Source organism: Aethalodelphis obliquidens, unplaced genomic scaffold (assembly GCF_003676395.1).
Source record: "Aethalodelphis obliquidens isolate GAN/ISIS:26980383/991018 unplaced genomic scaffold, ASM367639v1 scaffold50, whole genome shotgun sequence".
In the NCBI taxonomy this organism is placed as follows: domain Eukaryota; kingdom Metazoa; phylum Chordata; class Mammalia; order Artiodactyla; family Delphinidae; genus Aethalodelphis; species Aethalodelphis obliquidens.
This window is the reverse complement of record NW_020837994.1, coordinates 2,619,808-2,646,417: the sequence shown is the minus strand read 5'-3', so window position 1 is coordinate 2,646,417 and position 26,610 is coordinate 2,619,808. Positions and strand designations below refer to the sequence as shown.

The 26,610-nt window shown below is 53.2% G+C and overlaps 1 protein-coding gene and 1 long non-coding RNA gene across 3 annotated transcripts in view; one reads left to right on the top strand and one right to left on the bottom strand.

Moving 5' to 3' along the window:
- The window catches only part of SERPINH1 (serpin family H member 1), a 10,331-nt gene extending 4,493 nt beyond the window's left edge, over nt 1-5,838 (bottom strand). Inside the window, exons 1-2 of one of the 2 annotated variants that reach the window (XM_027083421.1) lie at nt 5,650-5,838; nt 978-1,633 (exon numbers count right to left, since the gene is read on the bottom strand). In XM_027083421.1, coding sequence (XP_026939222.1) covers nt 978-1,599 — 622 coding nt within the window. In that variant the 5' untranslated portion in view covers nt 1,600-1,633; nt 5,650-5,838. Of the gene's footprint in view, nt 1-977; nt 1,634-4,174; nt 4,225-5,649 lie in introns of those variants that run through there. The other variant, XM_027083422.1, reaches the window with a different exon arrangement.
- LOC113607777 (uncharacterized) lies at nt 2,728-26,610 on the top strand. The gene is made up of 5 exons (XR_003428068.1): nt 2,728-3,140; nt 7,023-7,098; nt 18,171-18,306; nt 23,416-23,472; nt 24,938-26,610. It is a non-coding gene; the product is annotated as an uncharacterized LOC113607777 (long non-coding RNA).

Here is a 26,610-nt window from a genome sequence, read left to right as displayed (position 1 = left end):
GAAGATACGGTTCTCTACATTTAGGGCCTACCCGTTTCCACATGACAGGGGGTGCCTTCAGAAGGAGGACCCTCAGCTTAGCTACCACCATGTCCACCTCCGCCCTGACAGCTGTCAGGCATTTGCGCAACATGCGCTCAGCTAGACTTCCCACCCCACCTGCTAACTGAGGTCTGTGCCCCGGGCAGGGGATGCCCCAAGACCACCCTTCATTCTTGTCTGCAAGTCCTGTCTCTGTGCCCCCCAAAATGACCCAAAAAACCATGAATACGTGACAGTGGCATGAGCCCTGCCCTATGTCACATACAGACGTGTATTCAAATTCAGTCTCAGTCACCAACTGGCTGCAAGACCTTTCACCCCTATCTTGGTCCCTTCATTTGTAAAAGAGGGGTCACCTCATCCTCACAGCATGCCGTGAGAGGGACAGTGCTATCCATATAGGTACTCAAAAATACACATTAAGCCCAAATCGAATCTTCAATTCAAGATGCACCTGGACCTGAGTCCGGGCTCTCTCCTCCTAGCTGAGCCTCAGTTTCCTTACCTGTGAAATGTAGGTAACACCACCTGCCCCCAAAGTTGCTTTGAGGGTTAGTAATGGTCACAGATGTGGAGCCTTTCTCCAGCTCATTACTGAGATAGAACTGATTACTAAATTTGATTCCAAGACAAGCAACAACACTCTGATGTGATGAAACACGGCAGGAGCACATCTTATGGAGTCCTTCAGTGGGGCTTGCATCTCTGTCCCGTTCCTTTAGACACAACACTACACCTCTCTGAATCTAGTGTCTCGTATGTAACAAGAGTTCAGTAACAGTGCCTCCCTCTGGGTCCACAGGTTGTTAATGAGGACTGAAGGAGCCCCAGCTGTGGTGCTCGGCACGGGAACACTGACCTGATTTGCCAGGGGCGGGGCTCCGGGGAGAGGAGGCCCCGCCCCACCGCGCCCTGCCCCGCCCCTCCGGACTCACGCTTGAAGAACATAGCATTGACCAGCAGCGCGCCGTCGGTGCGCTCCACGTCCTTGGTGACCTCGGGCAGCTTGCCGTCGGTGGTCTGCGCCGCCCACTCGTTGATGGACTGCAGGGCGCTGCGCTTGTCGCGGAAGTTGATCTTGGAGTGCTCGCAATTGTAGTGCTGCTTGCTGCTGCGCACGAAGTCCTCTGCGAAGCTCACCGAGCTGGGCCCATACAGGCGGCTGCCCAGCTTCCACGTCACGTTGCGCGCCGTGCTGTTGCTGAGCGAGCGCAGCAGCTCGCCCAGGCCCGCGTGCACCTCCTCGTCGCGCAGCTGCTCGGCGCTCAGCACCGCCTTGGCCTGTGACGCCGTGGCCGCCTTGCCGCCCAGCGACACTAGCCCCAGGGACGAGGCCACCACCACAGGCGACAGCAGGATGTTCTCCACCGCCTGGTCCTTGGCCATGGCCTGGTACAGGCTGAAGGCCAGGCCGGCGCTGCGCTCAGCAAACGTGGTCGCCTTGGGGCTCAGCTTCTCAGCCGGTCCGGGAGCTGCTGTAGCCGCGGGTTTCTTCACCTCGGCGGCCAGGGCCCTGGCCAGTAGGCAGAAGGTGCTGACGAGCAGAAGGGCACGCATGGCTGGGAGGCGGGGTGTGAGCACCACGGAGGACCTGTGAGGGTGGCAGAGAGAGGGTGGCCCTGAAGCCCTAGTCGTTCCTCGCCAACAACCATCCCTAGCCTCTGGCTGTCACCAAGTCCCCTGGAGATGGGAGCAAGACGGCCCAGAGCTCTAGGGAGCCCGGACCTAACTCCGGGTTGCCCAGATTGGGGGTCTCCGTCTGCCCACTCTCTCAGAGGCCTTCTTTGACTCCCTAGCCAAAGCAGGCAAATCCCCACCTCAGCTCTATTGCTTTATTGCACTGAACTTAACATTTAGACTTATGTTTGTTATGTACTGTTTCCATCCCTAATTAGTCTATGACCTCCAGGAGGGTAGGAAACCTAGCTAGTCTGGCTTCTGTCTATATCCCCAGTGCCTGGCACACAAGAGGCCTCAGCTGTTCCTTAATGAACAAAAACCAGGGCCACTTGCCCAAACCTGGGGCCTTTAGTTATTAGCTCTGATCTCATACGACCCTGGGGCCCTTTTCCAGTGGGAAAAAAAAAAAGTGGTAGATGGGCTCAGGGTCTGCATGAAACTCAGGGGCCTGGACAAAGGATGTCATGTGGGGTGGAGGTACAGGCCTGCTCCTCCCCGAATGCCTTTCCTCCTGCCCTGGGATGTTAATGAGTCGCCAGTTGGTTCACTTATTAAATGAGAGAGTCCAGATGCTCTGCTCTGCTGCCCCAAGGGTGACCTTGAGTTCGCCTGTGTGCATGTGTGTGTGCTCCCCTCTCTGAGCCTCAGGCGCCATTTTCCAAGTTGTATGGGTCTAGGTCTCCAGGCCCAGGCTTCTGTCTCGGCAGGGACTTGCCTGCCCGTCTGCCCACAGCCCCTGGAGCGGATGTGAAATCCCCAGGACAAAAGCGGGGGGAGCCGGCGGGTGTGTGGGGGGGAAGGTTTCCTGAGAGGAAGGATACTAAGGGAGAGGGTAAGTCACAGCTCAAAGGAACAATGACACCAACACCCCTTCACCAGAGGCTGGTGGCCAGATGTGTGTTCATTCTCCCAGGAAGCTGGGCCACCTCAGATTCCATTCTTCCCTCCCATCTGACAGTCATCACCACACGTGCCTATCTACTCTGTGGCTTCAAGATTGCCCTCAGGTCCCCTCCTCAAACCACAGCAGTAGCAGTGGCCCCTAGGACAAGCCCCTCTCCCCTCTCTGGGGCCTCCCATCAGGACAGTCTCTCCACATGGACTTATTTCCACACTCCTCCAATCTGAGGTCATTTCCGCTTCTCCAGGCAGCACAAGGGAAGAGGAGGTGACATGGCAAAGGGAAGGTTTGGAAGGAGCCGCGGTGATCCCATGGCTCTGGCAGATTCCATCTCATGGTCCTCAAGAAGACGGAAAACTCAGAATCCTGGTGGACGACCCTCAGGCCTTGAACCTGCCTGGGGAGCACTGGCTTTCTGCGAAGACTCTACTGCTGCAGCCATCCTGTGAACCAAGCCAAGGCCCCCCTCCCTGGGCTGCCACCTCCTTGGAGGTGCGGTGCAGAGGAGAAGCAAAAGGTACATGGGGAGAGGTGGTGGGAGGAGGGAAGGCCACTGAGCCCCACAGCTGCCTGGGGGGAGGTATCAAAGAGATCTGTAGCCTAGAGTATGGATTGCAGAGGTAAGACAGAATTTCACCCTAAAGAACGGATTGGGAAGGGAATATCTCAGGGCCCAGCCTGCCTTCCTCCCAGCCCTAGCTACTTCCCCACCAGGCCTGGAGCCTCAAAGGCAGAGCGGCCATATAATTATTGTACAAAAAAAGACACTTAGGAGTGTAAAATGGGACACTACTAATTATTAGGCCAGGACAACAGGCATATATATGGTCATCCTATTCAAAGGCCGCCTTTAGTCCAGACAGCTGATGCCAGAGCTGGGACCTCTGCAGAGGCCACCAGCATCCCCTTGAGAGACAGTCTCGGAGTCTAGTTCACAGCCTTGCCACGTGGCAGGCACTGTCTTGACAGCCCCACCCCCAGCCAACCAGAACCTTAAAGGGCTGGGAGGGGCTTTTTAAGAAAGCTCCAAATGACTAGTTTGGGATTCCTCAGGCAGCCACACAGCTGCGCTCCTGCGCTGGGTGACGTGGCAGGCTGGAAACTGAATTATCTGCACCCGCCTGCAGAGGGGGGCTTCCTATTCGGGAAGCGGGAGGCCTGGGTTCAGGTCCCAGGGGGTGCCACAGAGCCTCCCTGGCCCTAGCTTCCAGCCCGCAACGTCACTCTCTGCAGGGAGATGTGCAGCTATGGAGAAGGGCTGCCCTGTTAACCCAGCAGTAGGAATGGAGGAAGGCAAGTCACTGCAAGCAAGCCAGCCTCCCACAGCCCAGCCCCAGTTGCTACAGAGAAATCCTAGCCCTTAGGCTAAGGTTAGAAGATTTATACTCCCATAAAGAAAAATACACGAGCCCAGAACCAAGGGCTGTGCCCACAGCTAGCCAGGCCAAGTTGAGACTGGGTTCCAGATTTTTGTAAGTAGAGGGGAGGGAAGCAGATGCTGGGGGGGGACCACCAGAAGGGCTCTCGAACACTTGAGGAGGGCTAAAGTACCTTGAAACTGCCTCAGGGGGAGGTCAATGCCTGCCTTTTTCATTCTGAAAGAAAACAGAAGAGTGAGGAGGATGGGATAGGGCAGAGCTGGCGTGGTGGTAAGGAGGGGACCTGGTAGGCCCAGCCCCCATATGGAACCCTGTCTGCACTGCCCCTGGCAGAAGGAAGACGTAACCAGTCCCAGATCTACAATGACCTTGGAGGTCATTCACTTCACCAAACAGTGGGAGAAACTGAGGCCAGAGAGCGGGCAGGGAGCCACCTCCAGTCCACCAAGGATCAGTGGGGGTCAGGCTTCCTAGCACAGGGCTCCTTCCTCCCAGAAGCACCCACAGAGCCCCTCTGGAGGGCTGGATGTGGTGTCCTGTTACACAGCCCGTGAAAAAACATTTCTGCTGGGAATCCCGGTGACCAGAGACAAAAGGAGGGGACGCGGAGGCCTCAGGAAGGGGGGATGGGCAGATGAACTGCCAGAGGACAGTAGGGTGTGGTCCCAGCCAGAGACTTCCAGGGAACCAAAGCCCCCTGATTTTCCTTCGGCCTCCATCCGGGCCCTGCAGACCAGCGGGACCAGCCGGAAGCCCGGGAATAGGAGGGGCCAGGCCTTTCTGGTCACGCTGGAAGCGGTTTCATTCTTCTTCCACCACTCCAGCCGTCTCAGGAATGTCCCTAAGCTGGGGGCAGGGAACCCCGGCCTCTTAAGTAGCCGTAACCCTGCAGTTACTCCAGGAACCAGGTGGCGATGGACAGAATTAGAGTGGGTGACTCAAAGCCTTCTAGGGAGCGCCCCCTGGTCCCTTCTGTGGGAGGACGCACCCCTTTTTGGAGGGAAGTGGGGGAGACTGGTGCTGGCTGCCGATCAGAAATGGAGCCGCGGTGGGGGACTCCTCCCAAACCATGGGGACCCCAAGAGCCCAGTAAAAGTCAAGGCTATTTCACCTCCTTTTCCTACCACCCTACCTCAGGAGGCTCAGATGCCCCCCCAGCAAGCCTGTGAGGAGGGTGGCCCACTGGCCTTTGGGCCTCAACCCCACAACTGGAGGCACCCCGACATGCAAAGCCAGCCTGGCCTCCCTGTCCCTGCTGGAAGGCATTCCAGACCCCATCTTCTCCCTCCTTGATCCTGCAGAGGGACGAGCCTCAGCATCCCGGCTCCCAGCCCCACTGTTTCCTCTCTGCCACCAGCACCCCTGCCCCACACTTCTGCGGAACCCTGCACTTTTTCCGGGCCCTCTGAGGGCCCCGACTCCCCACCCCGGCTCTGATCTCCGCTCTGGCCCTCGGGCTCGCTCCGCCATCACCCCGCAGCCCCGGGTTCTCCATGCCGAACCCTCCAGCTGTCCCCAAAGTGCCAGGGCCTCCAGTTTGCGGGCTCTGGAGTGGCCCCTAACCCTCCCGCGGGCCGCTCTCCCCTCTCGTTTTCTTGAGCACCCCCGAAGCTCCCGCCGCTCTCCCCGGCCGCCCCCGCCCCTCACCTGGCCGGGCTGTGCTGGCGCCGGGACCGCAGTCACAGTGCCGCACTCGAGCCGCGAACGGATTCCACTCTCCGCCGCGCCCCCGCTCTCCAGATCTATATATGGCGTTCCCCCACCCCACCTCCCTCCCGTCCCGAGAAACTTCTGGAAAGTTAGAAAAGCTTCCGGAGGGCGCCCCGGCTCCGCCAAAAAAAGCCAAAGACCTCCCCCAAACCGCCCCGGCTCCCGCCTCTCCCTCTGCGGGCAGTCACCCGGCCCCTGGGTCCTACTGCCCCCCTCATCGGACGGGGTCGCGGCACCCGGGGAGCCCCTGCCTTGAGGCTGGGCGCCCGGGGCCCCGCACGACTGCAGAGCGAGCAGGCATCCTTTGATTCAGCTGAGACTCTGCACCCTAGTGGGAGCTCGGAACACTTAGCTGGAGGGGACATGGGTCTCCAGGGTCCAACTCCCCGGAGAGGAGCCCCCTAACACCCCAAGGCTCTTTGCACAAGCCAGCTACCCCTGATTGCACATTCCTTCCAGCACCCCTTTCCCTGCAGCAGCTCTGCCTCCAAGTGGATCCATTCCTTCATTTTTGAGCTGAAACTTAATTGGGTTCCCCTACACACTCCCTCCTCAGTCAGGGCCCCTCTCCTTCCTCTCAGGGGAGGTGGTCAGAGGTTGGGAGGCAGCACCCTTCTCCATGTGCAGTTTATCCTGAACACCTTGGAGCTCAACCTCAGTGGCCAACCCAACAGGAAGAGTGGTCGGGCCAGTCCCAGTACCTGACCCTCACCTAGGAAAGTATTGGAGACACCTGGGAAACACCACATGGTCTGCCTGGGCCTGGAGGGGTGCACAGGAAGAAAACCCTGGCTGTCCACTAAGTAATATGCTGTGTGCCCCTAAAGAAGTTACTTTCCTTTCTGGGCCTCAGTTCCTTTGTGAAATGTCATTCCTTGCTCCTTTCCTTGTCTGTCTCTGTCTGTCTCTGTGTCTCTGTCCTTGGTCGTCCCTGCCCCCTCCCTGTCTGGGTCCTCTCCCGCAGGTCTCACTATCAACTCCTCTTGCCCCACCCTTCCCCAGTTGATAGCCTCTTGAGCTCTGAGCTAAGCTGGGGTATTCATTTCCGTTCCAGGCGCAGAAGACACAACCAAGAACAGGACAAAGTCCCTGCCCTTAGGATGAACACTCTGAGGGGGGTATGCACATCTTAGTAGGGAACTTGAGAAGGTAGAGGATGATTTAGGACATCCCCCTCCCTCCCCCAAATCTTTAATAGGGAAATCATAGATAACCCATGGACCCCAGTATGGAGAGGAAGGGACAGACGCTTCACTCACGCACTCATTCATTCAATCAACAAACTGTGCTGAATATCTTCTTGCTTCCAGGTGCATCTCTGGATCTTGGGGAGCAAAGGAAGCCCAGCACCCAAAAGATGAATCATCCAGGTCCCTGGCAGCAGAGGTGAGGGGAGGGCACTTTCTGGCTACCCCAGTGGTGGGAGTGACTAACTTCTCAGGCTGGCTTAGGTTCAAAGTCTGATTACAAGGATTGTGGGAAACCTTAGATCCCAAGAGCTTCAGATTCTTCGAATCAGGGTCAAAGAATCAGAGATCACTTGAAGCTTAAGGTAGTCATCACAGAATATGATATCCCCATGAAATCTTTGAATTCATACAAGGAATCTTAGAATGTTTACTCTCAGAGTCCAAGAATCTTAGAATAAAAGTATTGAGGACTCTGGGCTGCAAGGCATCTCAGAGGTCATGGATTCCTGTCTGTAGCCCCTAGCGGAAGTCCTCTCTGCAGTACCCCAAAAAGGCAAGCACCCAGGTTCCTCCAAGAACAGGGAGCTCACCTCCCTCGGAGGCAGACCAGTATCCTTTTCTTAGGACAGGTCTGATTGTTGACAAAATCTCTTAGCCTCAGGGCAGTGTCCATCTCTTTGGTGCAGCTGTCCTGGTTTTCATGTACTTCCCTCTGCCTCATCTGTGTATTGTTTTTAAGAATAAGTCCTTGCTATTCAAGGAAACTGAGAAAATCGCCTGGGTTCCAGGCCCAACTCCACCCTCCACCCCACCCCCAGCTTGGCCCTCAGGTGGTAATTGGCCAGTCAGCTAAGGGTCCATCAAAGCTGGTGTAATGAAAGAGAGGTTTGCCTTGATTTTCAGCAGGTCCAGATGTCAGAATCCCGCAGAGATTTCCTTTCCTCCACACCCTTTCATCTCTTAGCTCTCTGAAGCTTCACCAGAAGTTTAGGGGAAAGCTGAGTGCTAAGACCCTCAGTGACGGCCCTGAGGGGGAAGGGTAAACTGAGGCTCGCTCTGTTAGATAAACCCAGAATCCTAGAAGGTCAGAGTAGAAAGGACCAATGCCCACCATATACCGATAGGGTAGCTGAGGCCTAGGGAGGGGGCTGGGTCTGGAGACGCTCTACCAGACTCACTAGACCGATACTGTAGCTCAGACTGGGTCAGAAGCCTCCTCTATGGCATTGTGCTGCGTTATCTCCGTGTCATCACCCTGTATGGTCACTGAATGTCATTGGAGATTTTGGATGGGCAGAGATTTCTTCTCACTCTGAGTCCCCAGTACCCAGCACATGGCGTGCCCAGAAAAGGCATACGGTGAGCGTGGCCAGTGAGTGAGTGATGGGAAGTGTCTTCCTGAGTCTACTGGACTCCAAGCACAGCCTCCCTGCAACCTCCCTGAAGAAAGAAAGGCAACGGCTCCTTTAAATTTCCAAGATCAGCAAAAAAAAGTTTGGAGAGCCTTTGCCACATTATTCTTAGCTCTGAGCCCAGCCCAGGCCCTGCTGACTGCAGCCCTTCCCCCACACTCCCAGGCTGCATTTTTTGGAAAAAGCACTGTTTTTGGAGGGAGGAAAGAGTCTGAAATGCAGAGAAACTCTCCAGCATTTCAGGTCTGGGTTCCTCCAATGCCTCTGCTCCCAGCAGGAGCGGTTCCTGCCCACCCCCACCCCCGACAGAGGCTCAGCTGGAAATCCCATGTCCCAAGAGGTGTGGGCAGCAGGAAATAGAAAACCGTGGAATCCAACTGCATCACATCGTACAGAGAGGAAAACTGAGGCCCAGAGAGGGGCAGAAACTTGCCCAAGGTCACACAGCAAGTCAGAGGTGGAGCTGGGCCAGAGCCCATGCCCTGGGCCCCAGCCCTCTTTCTCCCACACCATCTTCTAACTGGGCCTTCCAGGTACACAGGCCCAGTTCTGCCAGATATTGCAGAAACGGCTCTCTAGCCCCAGTGGCTAGATTGAGGCAGTCCTCACCCTACAGAATCCTAGGACAAAAACTAACATGTTAAGTGCCCAGCACGTTCATATTACCATATTTAATACTCTCAGGTTAAGTAAGAATGTCTCCATTTTAAACACAAGGAAACTGAGGTTCAGGGAGGCTAAGTTCAAGACTTTACAGCAAATTGCAGTCAGAACTGGGATTTGAACTGTTTGTCTGTGGAAGATGGAGAGTTGGGACAGGGAGATGACAAGGAAGTGACATTCATGGGGCCCTTTGCTGTGGCCAGGTACCCTAAACAATATCTCACTTTTAATTATTGGACGTTAATTGGAAGGAAGCGTCATCCCTTTCTTCTTTTTTTTTTTTTTTTTTTTTTTTGCGGTACGCGGACCTCTCACTGTTGTGGCCTCTCCCATTGCGGAGCAGAGGCTCAGCGGCCACGGCCCACGGGCCCAGCCGCCCCCACGGCACGTGGGATCCTCCCAGACTGGGGCACGAACCCGCATCCCCTGCACCGGCAGGCGGACTCCCAACCACTGCACCACCAGGGAAGCCCCCCTTTCTTCTTTTAACAGAGGATAAAACTGTGGCCAAGAAAGGCTTGGATAGCCAGCCCATGGTGGGCCTTCTCCCTGGGAAACCAGGGCTGCCACTGGCAGTTTTTCTCTGAGATGCTGTCCAGGAGCCAAGAATGTGCTTGCAGCCCCAAGCATGAGTCAGGGAAATGCAACTTCTGCAATCGCTGATTCTCTCTCGTGGAGTTTGGGGCCTTCTGACCCAAAGGGCTGTCCTGTGAGCTGCCACGTTGGAGGGTGGGAGGCTGGTGAGGGGTGGGCAGACGCATGACTCCTCCCTTCCCCTCCCAGAGCAAGCCCCACCTTCCTACCATCCTCCTGGTGCTGAGGCAACTCCAGGGCCTTCACCCACACGCCTGACACCCTGACAGGACACCCCAGAGACACACGTCCACTGACACATGACACTGCAGACACACGTGTCCACCCACCCACTGCGGCCGCTTCATGCAATCCACATATACACATGTCTGCATAACTCTCTAGCAATACAAATGCACCACATGTGGCACACATGCCTACTAGGTACCTGTACACAGGCTCAGGCTCAAGGGGAGGCGGGGAGGACAGCCCGCAGTCGGGATTCCACTCTCTTCACCCCTTATTAGCTGTGAAGCCTTGGGGAAGTCACCTCCCCTCTCTGGCCTTCAGTTTCCAGTTGTAAAATGAGAGGGTGTGACTCCTCCTTGCCACCCGCCTCCCTGCCAGTTGACATTCTCCCCTGCCTTCACCCACAAAACCTGCAGACATTTCTTGAGCATCTACCATGTGTGGGGAATGAGCCAGGTGCAGAACACAGGGACAGGGCTCCTGACCCCAGCCCAGGGCTCAGTCCATTGCACCAGCTCCAAACCCTTCTGTGGCTCCCAACAGCCCCTCAGGAAAGTCCAAGCCCCTTGGTGGCCCTTTGCAGCAAGCCAGTTTGCAAGTGCAGGTCCTCAGTGCTCCTGGGCAGAGACTCTCTGCCTTCTTAGGGCCAGAGCAAGGGAGGATGCTCTCAAGAAAGCTCAGCTTTGGGACTGGGAGCTCCCTTCCTTCTGCCAGTTTCCCTCTCCCAGGCCTCCTTTGGCAACTTATGGAAATAGCTCCAGCTGCCTGGAGAGCCCCTGGGGTGGTCAGATGGCTTTTAAGTACCACTTGCCTTTTCCCTTCCCCTGTTGCCTCTCTACCCACCCCCTTACCCAGCACCCAGCTCTTCTTTTCTCCCCCAGGGGACGCTGACAGCTGTAATAATAGTGATGGCCAGGTTAGCCGCAGGGCTGCCCTCCTTATCTTAGGGTCTCTGACACTCAGAAAAGGGCCCCTGAGCTCTGACCGCCCCACTCCCAGCCCTAATCCGCTTCAGCCCAGTGCAGCCACCCCAGTGTTATGGGATACAGTAAGCCCTGGCATGGGGATCAGGAGACCTGGGATCCTGGCCCAGCTCTGCTGTGTTTTAGCTGGTCTAGCTCCCCACCTCTGTCAAATAGGAATGATGATCTAGAGGATGATGAGAAGCACAGATGAAACAATGGATTGGAGAGCACTTTGAGAACTCTGCATGCACACTGCTCACCTCTTCATCACCTGGTCAAATCCTTCCTAACTTTAAGACGCCACTTCTGACCATTCCTGCTCTGTCCTCTGATCACCATCCTGTCAGTTCCACTCACACCTGGCCTTGCACATACACATGAGGGTAGCAAAGGGCTGGAGTGGGGCCCTTCAGAAGAGGCACAGGCCAAGGGTGGCATCCTGGCAAAGCGAAGAGAATCCAGCCCAGGAGTCAAGAAGGCTGGGTGCCACCATTCAGCGAGTGACCTTGGAAAGTCACTGCACCTCTCTGGGCCTCCGTTTCCTCATCTGTAACGTGGAGAAATGAGGAGGATCTGGAAGGATCTGAGGGATTTCATTTTAAATGGGAAAGTTTAGTTTCGTCCCCACTGTTGGCAAGAGAAGAAATGGACACAGCCTTTCTAGAAGGCAGTTCGCACTGGGAGCTTTAAAGATTGTACTGAATATTTCTCTGCAACATTGTTTGTAATTGCAAAACTTGTAAACAACCTAACTGTCCATCAGTAGGGGAGGTGGGAATACCAGGAAGTTGGGAAAAGCAAAAAGCAAGGAAGTTCTTTATGTCTTGATATTGATTCGATCTTAGAGCTGAAGTGAAGGAGGGTGTTACTTAGATCTGCACAGACTGTCCCAGCAGGTGGGTAGAAACTGGTAACATTCCTTGCTGGCAGGGGAAGGACTGGATGTGAGAGGGAGAGGGGGAGGAGTGAGACTTATCTTTCATCCCCTATGAATTTGGAGGCTATATGAATGCATTGCCTATTCACACATTTTTAAATTTTTAAGTTATTTGTTCTTTTAAAAAAATTTTTTTAATGGTTCTGAAGAAACTAGGGGCAGGACAGGAATAAAGACGCAGACATAGAGAATGGACTTGAGGACACGGGGAGGGGGAAGGGTAAGCTGGCATGAAGTGAGAGAGTGACATGGACTTATATATATTACCAAATGTAAAATAGATAGCTGGTGGGAAGCAGCCCCATAGCACAGGGAGATCAGCTCGGTGCTTTGTGACCACCTAGAGGGGTGGGAGACGGAGGGTGGGAGGGAGACGCAAGAGGGAGGGGATATGGGGACATATGTATATGTATAGCTGATTCACTTTGTTATACAGCAGAAACAAACACACCATTGTAAAGCAATTATACTCCAATAAAGATGTTGAAAAAAATAATAATAAAATTAAAAACAATTTTTTAAATTTATTTTTGGCTGTGTTGGGTCTTCGTTGCTGTGCACACGGGCTTTCTCTAGTTGCAGTGAGCAGAGACTACTCTCCATTGCGGTGCACAGGCTTCTCATTGCAATGGCTTCTCTTGTTGAGGAGCACGGGCTCTAGGCGTGCGGGCTTCTGTAGCTGTAGTGCACGGGCTTAGCTGCTCTACGGCATGTGGGATCTTCCCAGACCAGGGCTCGAACCCGTGTCCCCTGCATTGGCGGGTGGATTCTTAACCACTGCGCCACCAGGGAAGCCCCCCAAATATTTTTTAAAAATTTTATTGAAGTATAGTTGATTTACCGTGTCATGTTAGTTTCAGGTGTACAGCACAGTGGTTCAGTGATTTATAGATGGATAGATACATATACATATATATATATATATATACATATATATATATATATATTTATAAATTCTTTTTCGGGTTCTTTTTCCTTACAGGTTATTACAAAATATTGGGTACAGTTCCCTATGCTATACAGTAGGCCCTTGGTGGTTATCTTTTTTATATATAGCAGTGTGTATGTGTTAATCCCAACCTCCTAATTTATCCCATGCCCTTTCCCCTTTGGTAACCATAAATTTGTTTTCCATGTGTGTGGGTCTATTTCTGTCTTGTTAATAAGTTCATTTGTATCTTTTTCTTTAATTTGTTCTTTTTGGGGAAAAAATCAGTTTTTAGAAATTTAACGTAAGGAAATCATTATTTAAAAGTATGAGCATTGGGCTTCCTTGGTGGCGCAGTGGTTAAGAATCCACCTGCCAATGCAGGGGACACAGGTTCAAGCCCTGGTCTGGGAAGATCCCACATGCCGTAGAGCAGCTAAGCCCGTGCACCACAGCTACAGAAGCCCGCACGCCTAGAGCCTGTGCTCCGCAACAAGAGAAGCCACCGCAATGAGAAGTCCGCGCACTGCAATGAAGAGTAAATCCCACTCACTGCAACTAGAGAAAGCCTGCGTGCAGCAATGAAGACCCAACACAGCCATAAATAAATAAATTTATTTAAAAAAAAATTAGGTGGAAATCACCTAGTAACAAGAATTGACTTTTTGGTGAAATGTAAACATCCTTCCACACATCTGTGCCTCTGCACATGGAATTTTCGTAAACATGCTGTTTTATAAGCTGCTGCATTTTTTATCCACCAATCCATTAAGCTCTCCGAGGATTAAAATGGCTTTTCCACATTTATGGTGGCTGCCAATAGTCCTTGCCTTACTGACATTGTCTCTAATTTTTGGCTCTTACAAATGAGGCTATAATGAACATCCTTGTACGTGTATCTATGTTCATATTTTTATTTTTTAATTTTTTTAACATCCTTATTGGAGTAAAATTGCTTTAGAATGTTGTGTTAGTTTCTGCTGTATAACGAAGTGAATCAGCTATATGCATACGTATATCCCCATATCTCCTCCCTCTTGCGTCTCCCTCCCACCCTCCTTATCCCACTCCTCGACCAGGGATCAAACCCGTGTCCCCTGCACTGGCAGGCAGATTCTCAACCACTGCACCTCCAGGGAAGTCCCTCCACCTAATTTTTAAACCATTTCTACTATTTCGAGCTTTTTTTCCTCAATGAATGTGTATTCAAAAATATAGAGAGATCTGCATAACATTCGTAGAAAAAGGCCAGAAGGACATACTCTTAAATGGTTTAATCCTATCTTTGGAGATGGACATACACATTATGTCTATTTTCAACTCTCTGCTTCTCTGAATTTTTTCAATAGCACACATTACTTTTATAATCACTTTTTGACAATCAATAAAGTAGATAGAAAAGCAACATCCAGTGGGAGATCAAGCCAGGCTTGAAGGCCATGTCTGAGTAGGTGCTGGGGAAGCACGGGCCGTGATGGGGCCTGGGGCTCGGGGCCCCTCACTGCAGCTCTGGGGAGCCTGGGAGGCAGGAGCTGGAGCCTGTCTGGCCAGGGCCAGCATTTTCCACCCCCATGGCCTCAGGCCAGGCTAAAATGAGCTTGATTGTGGCAGGATTTCATGGGCAGCAGCCAGTGGGGACAGAAGAGTCATGCCAAAGGTCACCATGTGAAGGGACAGGAGTATGTGTGGGCAGAGCTGCAGAAGGTGGCCAGGCCAGTCCTGGTCTAGCAAGAACTTGGGCGCCCCTCCTGAAGGCAGTTTAGCAGGGAAATGACAAGGTCTCGTTGGAGTTTTTAAAGGAGTTCTGCGTCTGCTGAGTGGAGAGTGACAGAGGGAGGCCAGAGAGGAGAATGTCACAATAACCCAGAGCAGGATTCTGGTGCCTGGACCCGGGCAGGGGCCATGGGGCTAAGAGGGTCCAGCAGTGGACTGGGGCTTGGAGGGCCAGGGAGAAGGAGGGAAGCGGACTCTCGGGGGTGTGGCCTGGGTAAATAGGTGGCAAACTGTCCCCTCTCTGAGATGGAGGCTCTAGGGGGAAGGTAGTGAGCTCTGTTGTCTGTAGATAGGAGGCATCCAAGAAGCTGTAGCATCCGTGAGTCTGGCACTCAGGAGAGGCCAGGCTGGGATTTGGGATTGTGGCACAGGAGACTAATGGATGCCATGGGATGGTCGGTGTGGGTGAGAGCAGGCACAGAGGCTGAGAACAGAGGCTGGGGAGAAACAGGCCCATGCCAGGCAGAGGGGGGAGTATCCTCTGCCACCTCCAGGAGGGAGAATCAAGGAGGAGCCGGCCGGGCCGCTAGTGGGGTGGGTGGGCGGGCAGAGGGAGGAAGGCCATGCTGGAGGAGACGGAGCCACGATGCCCTCTGTCCCCTCCTCCCTCTCTGAGAATGCCGAGGGAGGACCAGGCTGCCGCGTGGTGATTCCGTGGCTGGTGGGGTGGGTCAGAGCCAGGATCTGTACACTCGGCCGGGCCCCATTGGCTGGCGGGCAGGAGCCGGCACAGGGACAGGCCAAGCTGATGCAACATGGGCCTATCGTTGCAGGCCCTGCTGAGGGGATGCAGCTGTGCTGGCCGCTGCCCAGAGGTTCCAGTGGGGAGGAGGGACCAGCTCTTAGGGCAGGCTGGAGCTGTCTGCTCTGGGTGTGCTCTGACTCAGGAGGGAAACACGCCTTTCATGGAAGCACCCAGAGCCCTCGGCTGTGTGCATGTGCGTGAGGCGGGGGAGGGGCCCCAGCCGATGCCGCTGCACAGCTCAGGCTCCGCATTCTCAAGGCCAGATGGGGAGATGGGAGCGGAGGAACCTGGTACCTGCAGAGCCCAGGGTGAGAGTCAGGTCCTGGGTGCCAGCCTGTGCTCAGCCTCTGACTCTGTGTGTGACTTCGGGCAAGTCCCTGATCTCTCTGAGCCTCAGTTTCCCCATCTCTTTCGCTAGGACAGAGAGTTGTGAAAAAGAAGTCAAGGCGTGGGAGCTGGAGGGGGAAGGGGGTTACCAGGGGCACAGCTGACCAGTCTGGGCGCCCAAAGTAGACACAGGAGAAAGGGAACGAGCATTTATTGATGCCCGCTTTGTACAGGGAGCGCTTTCATTCTCTGTTAACTCCCATATCCCTGCTGTGAGGCAGGCATTTTCATTCCCAATTTGCAGATCAAGAAACTGAGCCCTCAGAAAGCCCAGGAATGATAGAGCCTAGATTTGAAGCCAGGTTTCCCTGCTTGGGGTCCGGGGTTCTGTCCGCTGCAGCCAACTGGGGAGTGTCACACTAGCATCGCTGATGCCCAGGACTCAGAGTTGTCCAAATCTTGGGCACCGCCTACAAGCCTCTTCTTCATTAACCCTGCCCAGGCCCCAGTGTCAGGGCCACAAAGAAGGGGGATCTGGACAAGTGGTGGCCAGGTCTGACAGAGTCCCAGGATCTAAAGGGGGCGATCTCAAGGGACCCAGCCCTGGAAGACTGGCAGGAGTGGGGCTGAGTGTCAGAAAGGGTCTCAGCTGCAGATCTAGACAAGCCTGGTCCCAGGGCCAAGACAGGAAGCCCAGTCATGGGAGCAAGACTGTGAGTCCCTGAGGCTAGGAGCCACGCAGCAGCTCAGTGCGGCTTGTACGGTGAGCGATGGGCCAGTGCCAGGCCACAGGCGGGGATAGCACAGCACAGAGATGAGGCTGCCTTGATACCAAAGTCCTGACGGGGGGCCCTCTCCGCCTTCATCCACACCCACAGCGCTGGCCCGTCCCCGCGTCCTGCTGGAGGTCTGTCCTGCCCCCTGGAGTGGGACTGGGTCTCCCACAGTGTCCTGGGGGAGGGGTGTGGGGGACAAGCAGGCCCAGTGCCCACAGAGCTGGCTCTGCCACCACTGGGCATTTCCAGGGGGTTTTACCAAGGTCCTTCTCGAGACAGAAGGACTTGACAAAGGCATCATGTTGACACAGAATTCCAGACGCTGGCAGGCCACTCATTTTCACTCGAAACCAACTTTTCCTGAGCAAATGTTTTGAGCCAGGCCCTGTCCTGGGAACACAGAAACAAACCAGATCCGCCCCCTGTCCTTAAGCAACGGAGCTCACACAGGCTGCTCAAGGCTGTGACAGAGGGGAGAAGGCAGAGGGCTGCCAGAGCCCATGCAGGGATGGGAGCAGGGAAGACTTCCTGGAGGAGGCTGCCTGGGGTGGAGAAGGAGCTCACCTCAAGCAGAGAAGGCTCGGGGAGCGTGAGAAAAGGGAGGTGGCCTCCTCGGGTGCACAATCAATGGGAACACCAAAACCCACAGTAATGAAGATAAGTAATATTTTCATGCAATATTTAAAACAATGAAAATCCATGCTAAAAAAAATAGATGATGAACAAAATATCAACGTTTTAAATAAAGACAGGATCAGGGCCAACTTCCTGGGCATGCGACCTGTGTAGTCTGACACGGTGCCACACTTGGTTGCATATTCTGCTGTTGCCATCTTGAAATTTGGAATAATTTTTGAAGGAGGGGCCTCACATATCACATAGCCAGTCCTGGACAAGGACAATAAAATAGTACTGTGTCAAGCCATGTTGGAGCTGAGCCAAATGGGAAAAAAAAGGGTTTATTTAAAATTTTGATATTTTGTTCATCGTGGTTTTTTTTGGCATTAACTTTGATTTTTAAAAAATATTGCATGGAAAGCTTATTTCTTCTGATTCCTGAGGTTCGGGGTGCCCCTTGTAATTTGCACCCAGGGTGAATGTCTCACTCTCCTCACCCTAGTCCCAGCCCGGAGAGAAGGCGAGGTGTGGAAGGGCATCCCAGGCAGATGGACAGAAGGGCTGTCCAGCAGCTGGAAGCCTGCAGGGCCTGGGGAAGGCTCCGGGGACAGGGCAGCCTCAGGCACTTCCCAGATCCCATGAGCCCTTGCCAGAGATGCACCTGGATATCTTCCCACTCTCAAGTCACTGAGTGCCTCAGTGCCCCATCTGCAAAGTGAGAACAATGGTTCCTTTCAACAGCCTGTCTTCCAGGTTGAGAGACAAAAGAAAAATAAAAGGTGCTGAGTTTGAAACCAGAGAGGGCTGTACGCTAGGAAGTCTGTGCACCAGTTCTGTGTTAGGTGCCACTGTAACTCCCACAGGCACGCAGAGATCGGCTCCTCCACCCTCCATGCCTCTCTCCTTCCGACCTCCAAGCTCCGAAGACCCCTTCTGCCTTCTCATAGCCTGGGAGACTCCCCCAGCCAGCCACAGCTTCTCCCTTCCCTTGCCTTCAGTGCACACAGGGGAGAGAGATCATACTACGCCCTTTTTTTTGTTTTTTGTTTTTTTTGCTGTACACAGGCCTCCCACTGTTGTGGCCTCTCCCGTTGCGGAGCACAGGCTCCGGACGCGCAGGCTCAGCGGCCATGGCTCACGGGCCCAGCCGCTCTGCGGCATGTGGGATCTTCCCGGACCGGGGCACGAACCTGTGTCCCCTGCGTCGGCAGGCGGACTCTCAACCGCTGCACCACCAGGGAAGCCCTAAGCCCTTTATTTATTTTATTTATTCCTTCTTTCATGTAACCAACATTCATCAAGGACTCACTACGCACCAGGCGCTATTCTGGGTGCAAAGAGCACAGGAGGGAACAAACAGGTCCTTCGCTCTCAAGGAGCCTCACATGCGTCTGGAGGAGACAGGCTATACGCTAAGAAACAGATCTGATAATTCCAGGTAATGGTAAGTGCTACGAAGAAACAAAAGCTGGTGGTTGGAGGTGCGGGGATGAGTACTTTACAGGGGGTGTAACCTGAGAACTGAATGATGAGAGGCTGTATTGTTTTCCTATTGCTGCTACAACAACTTACCATAAACTTAGTGGCTTAAAACAATAAAATTTATTCCTCTTATAGTTCTGGATGTCAGAAGACTAGAATGGGTCAGCAGGGCTGCGTTCCTTCTGGAAGCTCTGGGGCAAGTCTGTTTCCTCATCCTTTCCAGGTTCTAGGGGGCTGCCTGCACTCCTTGACGCATGACCCCTTCCTCCATCCTCAGTGCCAGCAGTGTAGCATCTTCATAGCTGCCCCTCTCTCTGACCTCTGCTTCTGTCATCACCTATCTTTCTCTGACCCCCCTCCCCTCCTCCCTCATATAAGGAACCTTGTGGTTACATAGGGCCACCAGGTAATATCTCTATCTCAAGATCCATAATTTAATCACATCTGTAGGAGACTTCCCTGGTGGTCCAGTGGCTAAGACTCCGCACTCCCAATGCAGGGGGCCCAGGTTCGATCCCTCGTCAGGGCACTAGATCCCACATGCCATGACTAAGAGTTCACATGCCGCAACTAAAGATCCCTCATGCCGCAACTGAAAAAAAAAAAAAAAAGATCCCACACACCACAGGTAAAGATCCTGCACACGGCAGTGAAGATCCCGTGTGCTGTGACTAAGACCCGGCACAGCCAAATAAATAAATATCAAATCGCATCTGCAAAGTCCCCTTTACCATGTAAGTTAACATATGCAGGGATTAGCACCTGGATGCCTTTGGGAGCCACTGTTCTGCCTGCCAACGAAGCCAACCCCCTGAAAACTTTAGACTGGAGGAGAGCAACCCAAACAGAGGGGACTATATGTGCAAGGGCCCCAAGGCTAGAAAAAACTAGGCATGTTCTCAGAATAGCAAAAGGCCACCCTTCTAGAGAGCAGTGCTCCAGTTAATTTGATTGTAATTCACTTCATCCATGGGGCCAATCTCACCGCTGCAGATGAATGTGGTGTGTTCCAGGAACCCTGAGCAGCCAGGACAGCCCTTAGAGAGCATTCTCTTGGCACGTAAGGTCATCTCCTCTCTCCCCCTGCTTCTAGCTGGCCAACCCTTCACATGCTTAGAATGAGAGCCCTGTATGTTTGAGGAAGGTGCCAGCCCGGGTGCCCACCTGGAGCTGGGGGCCAGACTGACTGTGGTCGAGGAGTGGGCCCAGCCCCTCGTACCTGCATATAATCCTGCTCTTTCTTCCCTGCTGAAGGCCAGGACTGTGTGGCTGAGGGAGAATGGGAGCAGGAAAGGCTGGACCTCGAGCAGTGGCAGCAAACTTCAATGGCCATATTGTTAGCTCTGGGCTGCAGTGGGGAGGGCGCCAAGGTCTGGCTGAATGAGGCATCTGTGCTTGCTAGGTCAGGATGCCCAGGTCAGGGGCTCTCCTGGGAGATGCCTCCCACCCCCCACCTCTGCCCAGACCCTGCCATTTGGCTTCCTTGGCATCCCTTGTATTGATCCCTCAGGGACCACAGATATCACTGGCTGGCTAACTGTGCCATGAGCTGTTGGTTGGTGGCCTTTCCTGTTAGATTGTAAGCTCTCTGAGAAGGCCACCAAATCCCAGCATCCAGCCCAGGGCTTAGATCAGAGAAGTTGCTCCATAAATGTGTGTAATGAGTGGACGAATGAATGAATGAATGAATGAGACTGTTGCCATTCTTGCTTTGTCTGGTCACCCTTTCCCTGGACCACTGTGCCGGCCACCTCTCTAGCTTCCCTGCCTCTGGTCTTTCCTCCTCCACACCATTGCCTGGGGATCATTCTAACATACCATCAGTTAAAACCCTCCTGGGGCTCCCTGAGACCTTTAGGATCCAATCAAGCCCCCACCAGCCTCGCCAGGTATTCACCCACCAATTCTCCCCCCTGCCTCTGTGCTAGCCCTTGGTAACACCTGACATTTCCCAGCCTGCATGCCCTTGTACTTGTGCAGAATGCCCTTCCACCTCTTCTCCCCACCTGGGTGACTCCTACTCATGGTTCAGGCCACAAGCTCCTGCAGGAAGCCTGCCTGACTACCCCCAGCCTTCTCTGGGTTCCCACAGAATCCCCACCCAACTCTACTCTGTGCTTCCCAGCACCTCAGCGCCAATTATAATTGCCAGTTAACACCTGTGTCTCCCTAACCAGACCCTGAGCTTCTCAAGAGCAGGCACTGAGTCTGACCCATGTTTTCATCACAGCCAGGGCCCTGGACTTGGTCAGGCACAGAGCAATTGCTCAGCCTAGGTGTAAGCCCAGCCCCAAGACAGTGGGCTCCCCGTGAGGCCTGACTCGTGGGCGCCTCTGCCCTCTGGTGGTTATTTTGGGTCACTGCACATTTCTGGATCCTATTCATGGGCTTCACTGTGGTAATGGACCCTCGAACCTTGGTTCTCAGAATGTGGCCCCAGGACCAAAAGCATCAGCATCACTTTGGAACTTGTTAGAAATGAAATTCTTGGACCCCACCCAGACCTATGAGTCAGAAACTCTGGGGATGGAGCCCAGCAATCTGTTTTAACAAGCCCTCCAGGTGATTCTGATGCAGGCTGAAGTTCGAGGGTTCTCCTCCTAGAAGCCCCAGGTAATGGAGGAGACACCAGGATGCCCCTAGTAGAGTTGCCAGCTAACGTACAGGATTCCCAGTTAAAGCTGAATTTCGGATGAACAACGAATAATTTTTTAGTATAAATAAATCTGGTGCAATATTTGCAATTTTTATCTTGAAATTCTTAATAATTTTTGGACAGGGAGCACAGTAGTTTTCACTTTGCACAGGTAGTTAGTCCTAGGAAGGACTCAGAGCTTAAAGGTGGGAGGGGTCAGGGCACAGCAGCTGAACTGTGCCTCTAAGTTTTCCAGCTCCCCCATCTTTCACATCCCCCATTGCTTCCTTCCCAGAAGGAGTCAAACCTTCATCCCTTCTCCCCAGATTCCATTACCTGTCTCCTCACTGTCTCACTGCTTCATTCTCACCCCTTCTGTCCCACCTTCCGCAGAGTGAAATGAAGTCCCCAAAATGTCTTCCCTTGTCACCCTCCACTCAAAACTTTCTTCTGAGTGTCTCCTTACCACTGCTTTTGTGATAACAGCCATCTGCCATCTGGAGCACTGAGTTAGGCTCTTGATTTCATCAGCTCTTGTGTTCTGCGCAGTAATCCTGCCTCTGGCATATGCCCCAGGGTGGGGTGCTATGAGCAGGACCTGCCCGCAGCCTTGGATGGAGGGCTAAGTATCAGCTCCAGCTGATGCCCAAAGAAGAGCTGCTGTCTGGGATGCAACAGAGGAGAAGGAGGAGGAGAGGCTCCAGAATGATTTATTAAGCACCTACTATGTGCCCGGCACTGTTCTGAGTGGTGGGAACACATGATGCAAGAAGCAGGTATAAACCCTGCCTTCAGTGGAATGACTTAGTGGGTCCTGCCCACATTGATCTCAGGTTTATGCCCTAGACTAGTGCCCTAATCAAACAGGGGAGGATGCTGACTTTTTTTATTTTTAATTTTTCAAAGGCAAGCAGGAAGTTGTTTTATTCTTTCTCACAGATTTGATTCAAAATTCCATCAGAGGGAGTGGGCTGAGGACACAGGTTGAACAAGTTTGACCTGACCTGACTATTGTTGAAGCTGAAGGATGGGTACCTAGGAGATTCATTGTACTAATCTCTCTAATTTCATATATGTTTGAAATCATCCACACATTTCTCTTTTAAAAATAGAGTTCAAAGTAATACCAAATTTCCAAAATCTCTCCAGTCCAGAATGAGACCCTTCTTTCAGGCTGGGCTTACCTCAGAAACCAGAAACCTGGGGAGCGTGCCGACAAGTTCCTTCTCTCCCTCTATGACCATCTCTGGCTACTACTTGCGGCCGCTTCAGGGTGGAGTGCAGAGTGGGAGAAAGGGCAGAAAGAGCCCTCCTTGCCTGACACAGTTGTAATCTGGCCGGGGACCCTTTGGACATGGTTGATGTCCAAAGTTGATCTTTAACTCAGGAGATCTCCTCACCTCCCCCAAAGGGGTCCTCAGGCAGCTGGACACGGCCTTAGGCAGGCAGGCAGGCCCTCATCTGGCCAACAGGCAAGTCCGGCATCCTTTGTGTGGTCTAGCCGGCAGCGAGCCCTTCCCAGGGTAGCCCTGGCCTCCCCCACCCCATTCCGCCTCCCCACACAAACCGTGCTGTTAGACTCTGCAGTGTGTGAGAGGAGTTCCGGTCCCCGTGTCCCCCAGATTCTAGGTGCACATATCACGCTCTCCCAACAGTTCTTTGGAAGTCCTCTTCACTTACAGGAGGGAGGGGAAGCAGAGCAGAGTGACAATTCTCTCTTAAAAAAACTGATTTAACAAGGATGGGTGATGGGCGGAGGCGGCAGGACAGGTCTGGGAACACACCTCCTGCTGGTCCTACAGGATGGTCTGGTCCTACAGGAGGGTCTGACCCTCCATTTAGGGTGGGGTGGGGGAGGGGTGCTGGGGCCCTCTTGTCTGAAGCTTCTGGAGCCTCTGCAGAGACGCCAGCCAGCAGCACGAGCCTGGTTCCCACCCCACCCTTAGTACAGGACAAGAGAGCCCTAGACACAGTGAGTCGCAAGAGGCTCCTTCATTGCCTGGATCTGCCTGGCAAAAATCTGCTTCTCTGCAAGGCTCCACTCATGCTCCACCCCCTCCAGGAGGGGCTTCCTCAGTGCCCCATGGGCCCCGTTGAGACTCTCCTCCTCCCTGATGCTCCCACCACACCTTGTTCACTCCTCCATTAGAACAGTTATTTTATTTTCGATAACTGTCTTGTGTCCTGTGTCCTTATCAGATTGTGATTTCCCTGGGGAGTCCCTGGATGTCTTCGGGCTTATCACTGGGGCCCTGGCAACCAGCACAAAGGCTCCCTGGCACAGAGGAGTGGTAACGCAATGACAGTGATGATGACGAGCTGTATGGGTGTTGCCCGTGTGCCAAGCCCTGTGTTAAGCTTCGTGGGGCATTATCTCATGAACCCCTGCCCCAGCCTAATGTGGTAAGTACTATTATCCCTATTTTACAGATGAGAAAACCGAGGCTCAACAGGTGAAATCCCTGGCCAAGTTCACTTGGGGAGAAGGTAGGAGAGCCAGAATTTGACAGGAGTCTTTCTGAGTGCCGAGCCCCTTGTGCTATTCTGAGTCAGGGCCCAGCCATGCTTGATGGGTGCCTGGGGGGGGGGGAGACAGGAGTGGGTGGGCACCCTCGGGTCAGCCTGATTGCCTCAGACCACAGCAGGCTGGGATTCTGTGCTTTCTTGGTGGGAGGTGGGCGGGAGGGACGGTGGTTTACAGGATATGCAGAGAGTCAGGGGATTAAAAAAAAGGTCGAGACAGGTATGGGGGCTGCTGACTTCTGAGTCCAGTGCAAGGTGAAATCAAGATGGAATTTGGACTGTTACTTCCTGCCAGTACGGATGAGCCCCATCTCCTTAATCCCTTAACCAAGGGGTCCGCAACCCCCAGGCCATGGACCGGTAGGTACCGGTCCATGAGCAGAAGGTGAGCGGCAGGCAAGGGAGCGAAGCTTCATCTGTATTTGCAGCCGCTCCCCATCGCTCGCATTACCGCCTGAGCCCCGCTTCCCGTCAGCAGCGGCATTAGATTCTCATAGGAGCAGGAACCCGACTGTGAGCTGCGCATGCGAGGGACCCAGGTTGCACGTTCCTTATGAGAATCTAATGCCTGATCATCCTGAAACCTTCCCCTCTTCCTTGGAAAAAATTGTCTTCCGTGAAACCGGTCCCTGGTACCAAAAATGTTGGGGACTGGTGCCTTAACCCCGGCCCCAGCCCCTCACCAGACCTCAGGGCCTCCCACCTAAGGCCCCAGCTCAGCAAGCTCCCAGGGCTCAGGGATGGGGAGGGAATAAATGCCTGGAAGTGGGTAGGTTGTAATGGCTCAGGGTCTGGGTGTCCACAGGGCCAGCAATGGGTCCTGGCTGGACCAGAGCTCTAGGGTGACCACCTGTCCGGGTTTGCCCATGACTGAGGGATGTAGGACTCCTCGTGCTAAAGGAGGGACAGTCCAGGGCAAACCGGGGCAGTTGTCACCCTGCAACATCTCTGACCCCAAGACAGTTCCTCCTTCTCATTAGATGATTCTGGGCCCTGGATAAAGAACCCTGGGAAACCCAGAAGGCATTAGTGCACACAGGGAGGTCAGCCTGGGTGTGGGCCCAGGGGCTGGCGGAGAGAGCAGGGCCAGAAGTTGGAGTGCCCAGGGCTTGAGCCCACTTCAGCCTTGCACTGGCCTCTTGCCGAAAATCCCTGAGCCCCCTTTCCTCTTCTCTAAAATGAGGCGGGTAACGTCCATTCGACAGGGCCATTGTCAGGATGAGCATGAGATAATGCAGTGAACAGGAGGTATCATTGCAGGATTAAGCTCAACTGCAAATAACAGAATCATTCTGGCTTCAACAAGAGAGTTTGTTTCTGTCTCACATAAAAGTCTGGAAATAGATGGTTCAAGGGTGGTATGGAGGCTCTGCTTTTTAAGTCCTCGGGTGTTCAGGCTCCTTCCAGCTCATGGCTCCTCCAACCCTAGGGCGTGACCTATGTCTTCAAAGACCAAGATGGCGGCTAGAGCGCCAACCGTTATACCTATGGGAGCTGTAGGTCCAGAGAAGGTACTTAAAGCTTTGCAATTGATGAGCCTGACAAGCAAATGGTTCTGCTGGAGAAGAGAAGCCCTAAGACTGAGCTCCAGGGCTCCCACAACAGCAGAAGAGAAGGAACAAGCAACAGCTCCTGAGTTTCTGGACTTCTCCCAGCCTCCAGACTTCTAAACCCAACTGTATGCCTAACGTCTCCACTTGGATGTCTAAGAGACACCTGAGAATTAACATGTCCAAACTCAAATTCTGCTCTGTTTCCCAAATCTGCTCCTGCTATCACCTTCCTCAATGGCAGATCATGGCAGCACCATCCTTCTAAGTATTCAGGCCAAAAACTCGGGGCCATACTTGACTCCTTTATTTCTCTCACAACATACGTTCAGTTCATCAGAAAATCCTGTGGTTCTACCTTCCAAGGACACCCCAGCATCTGATTACTTCACCATGCCTGCTGTTGCCCTGATCTGAGCCACCATCACCTCTCACCTGATGCCTCATTCTGCTCTCCCTGCTTCTACCCTCTCCCCCTTGGTCTGACTCATAAGGCAAATGACTTAGAAGTCTGCAGTGCCTTTCTATTTCAATTGGAGTAAAAGTCATATTCCTCACCATGGGCTCTAGGCCCTTCGTGATCTGATCTCAGTGACCTTGTACACCATCCTTTACGTCCTTCCACCCAGTCACTCCCTCCACTCCAGCCATGTTGGCCTCCTGGCATGAACAGACCAGGCACATCCCACCTCAGGGCCTTTGCACCTGCCGTCTGCTTCAGGTTTTTACTTAAATGTCACCTTCCCTGACTACTCTGTTTAAAATGGTAACCCCGTCACCGATATTCCCTACTTTCCTCTGTCTATGCTGTTCTTTCTTTGTCCAAAGTGCGTGTCCCATCTAATATATACCATTCTCTCTCTCTTTTTTATCTTATTGTCTGCCTTCCTCTACCGGAAAGTAAGTTTCACAAAGGCAGAGATTTTTGCTGCTGTGTTAGAATGTTACAACCATGCTGAGCACAAAGTAAACACTCAATATAAATGTATTTAAAGAGTGAGGAAAGGGATGGAGCAATGAATAAGTGAAGGAATTGCTCTCCCTGCCCAGGAGGGTTGGGCTGCCCGGAGAGGGCAGTAAAACAGGGGTGATGATGACCACCATTGTGTCGCGATGTACCCGGCCCTGTGCCAGCTGCCAGGTGTGGCCTGGTGGAAGCAGACACCTAAGCTGACATTCACAGAAGCGGCTGGTAAATGAGAGGACGGAGGGAAGCCCAGGGGCCTGTGGGAGCCCAGAGGCGCTTCCATGAGGTGGTGACATCTGAGCCCTGTCTGAAGCCACACCTTGCCAATCAAAAAATTTGATTTTTAATATTATATACTGAAATTTATCAATATTTGAAAGATCTGCATGACTCAGTGAACCCCTTTTTCTCCCAAATGGCCAATGTATGCTTTTACAAAATCATCCATGGTAAAAGATACAAAGTGCAAAAGAGACCAATGGATTTTAATGTAACTGAGTAAGAAAATCTCATTGATATGGTTTGATTTTTTTTTTTATTTGGTTGCACTGGGTCTTATTTGTGGCAGGTGGATTCCTTAGTTGC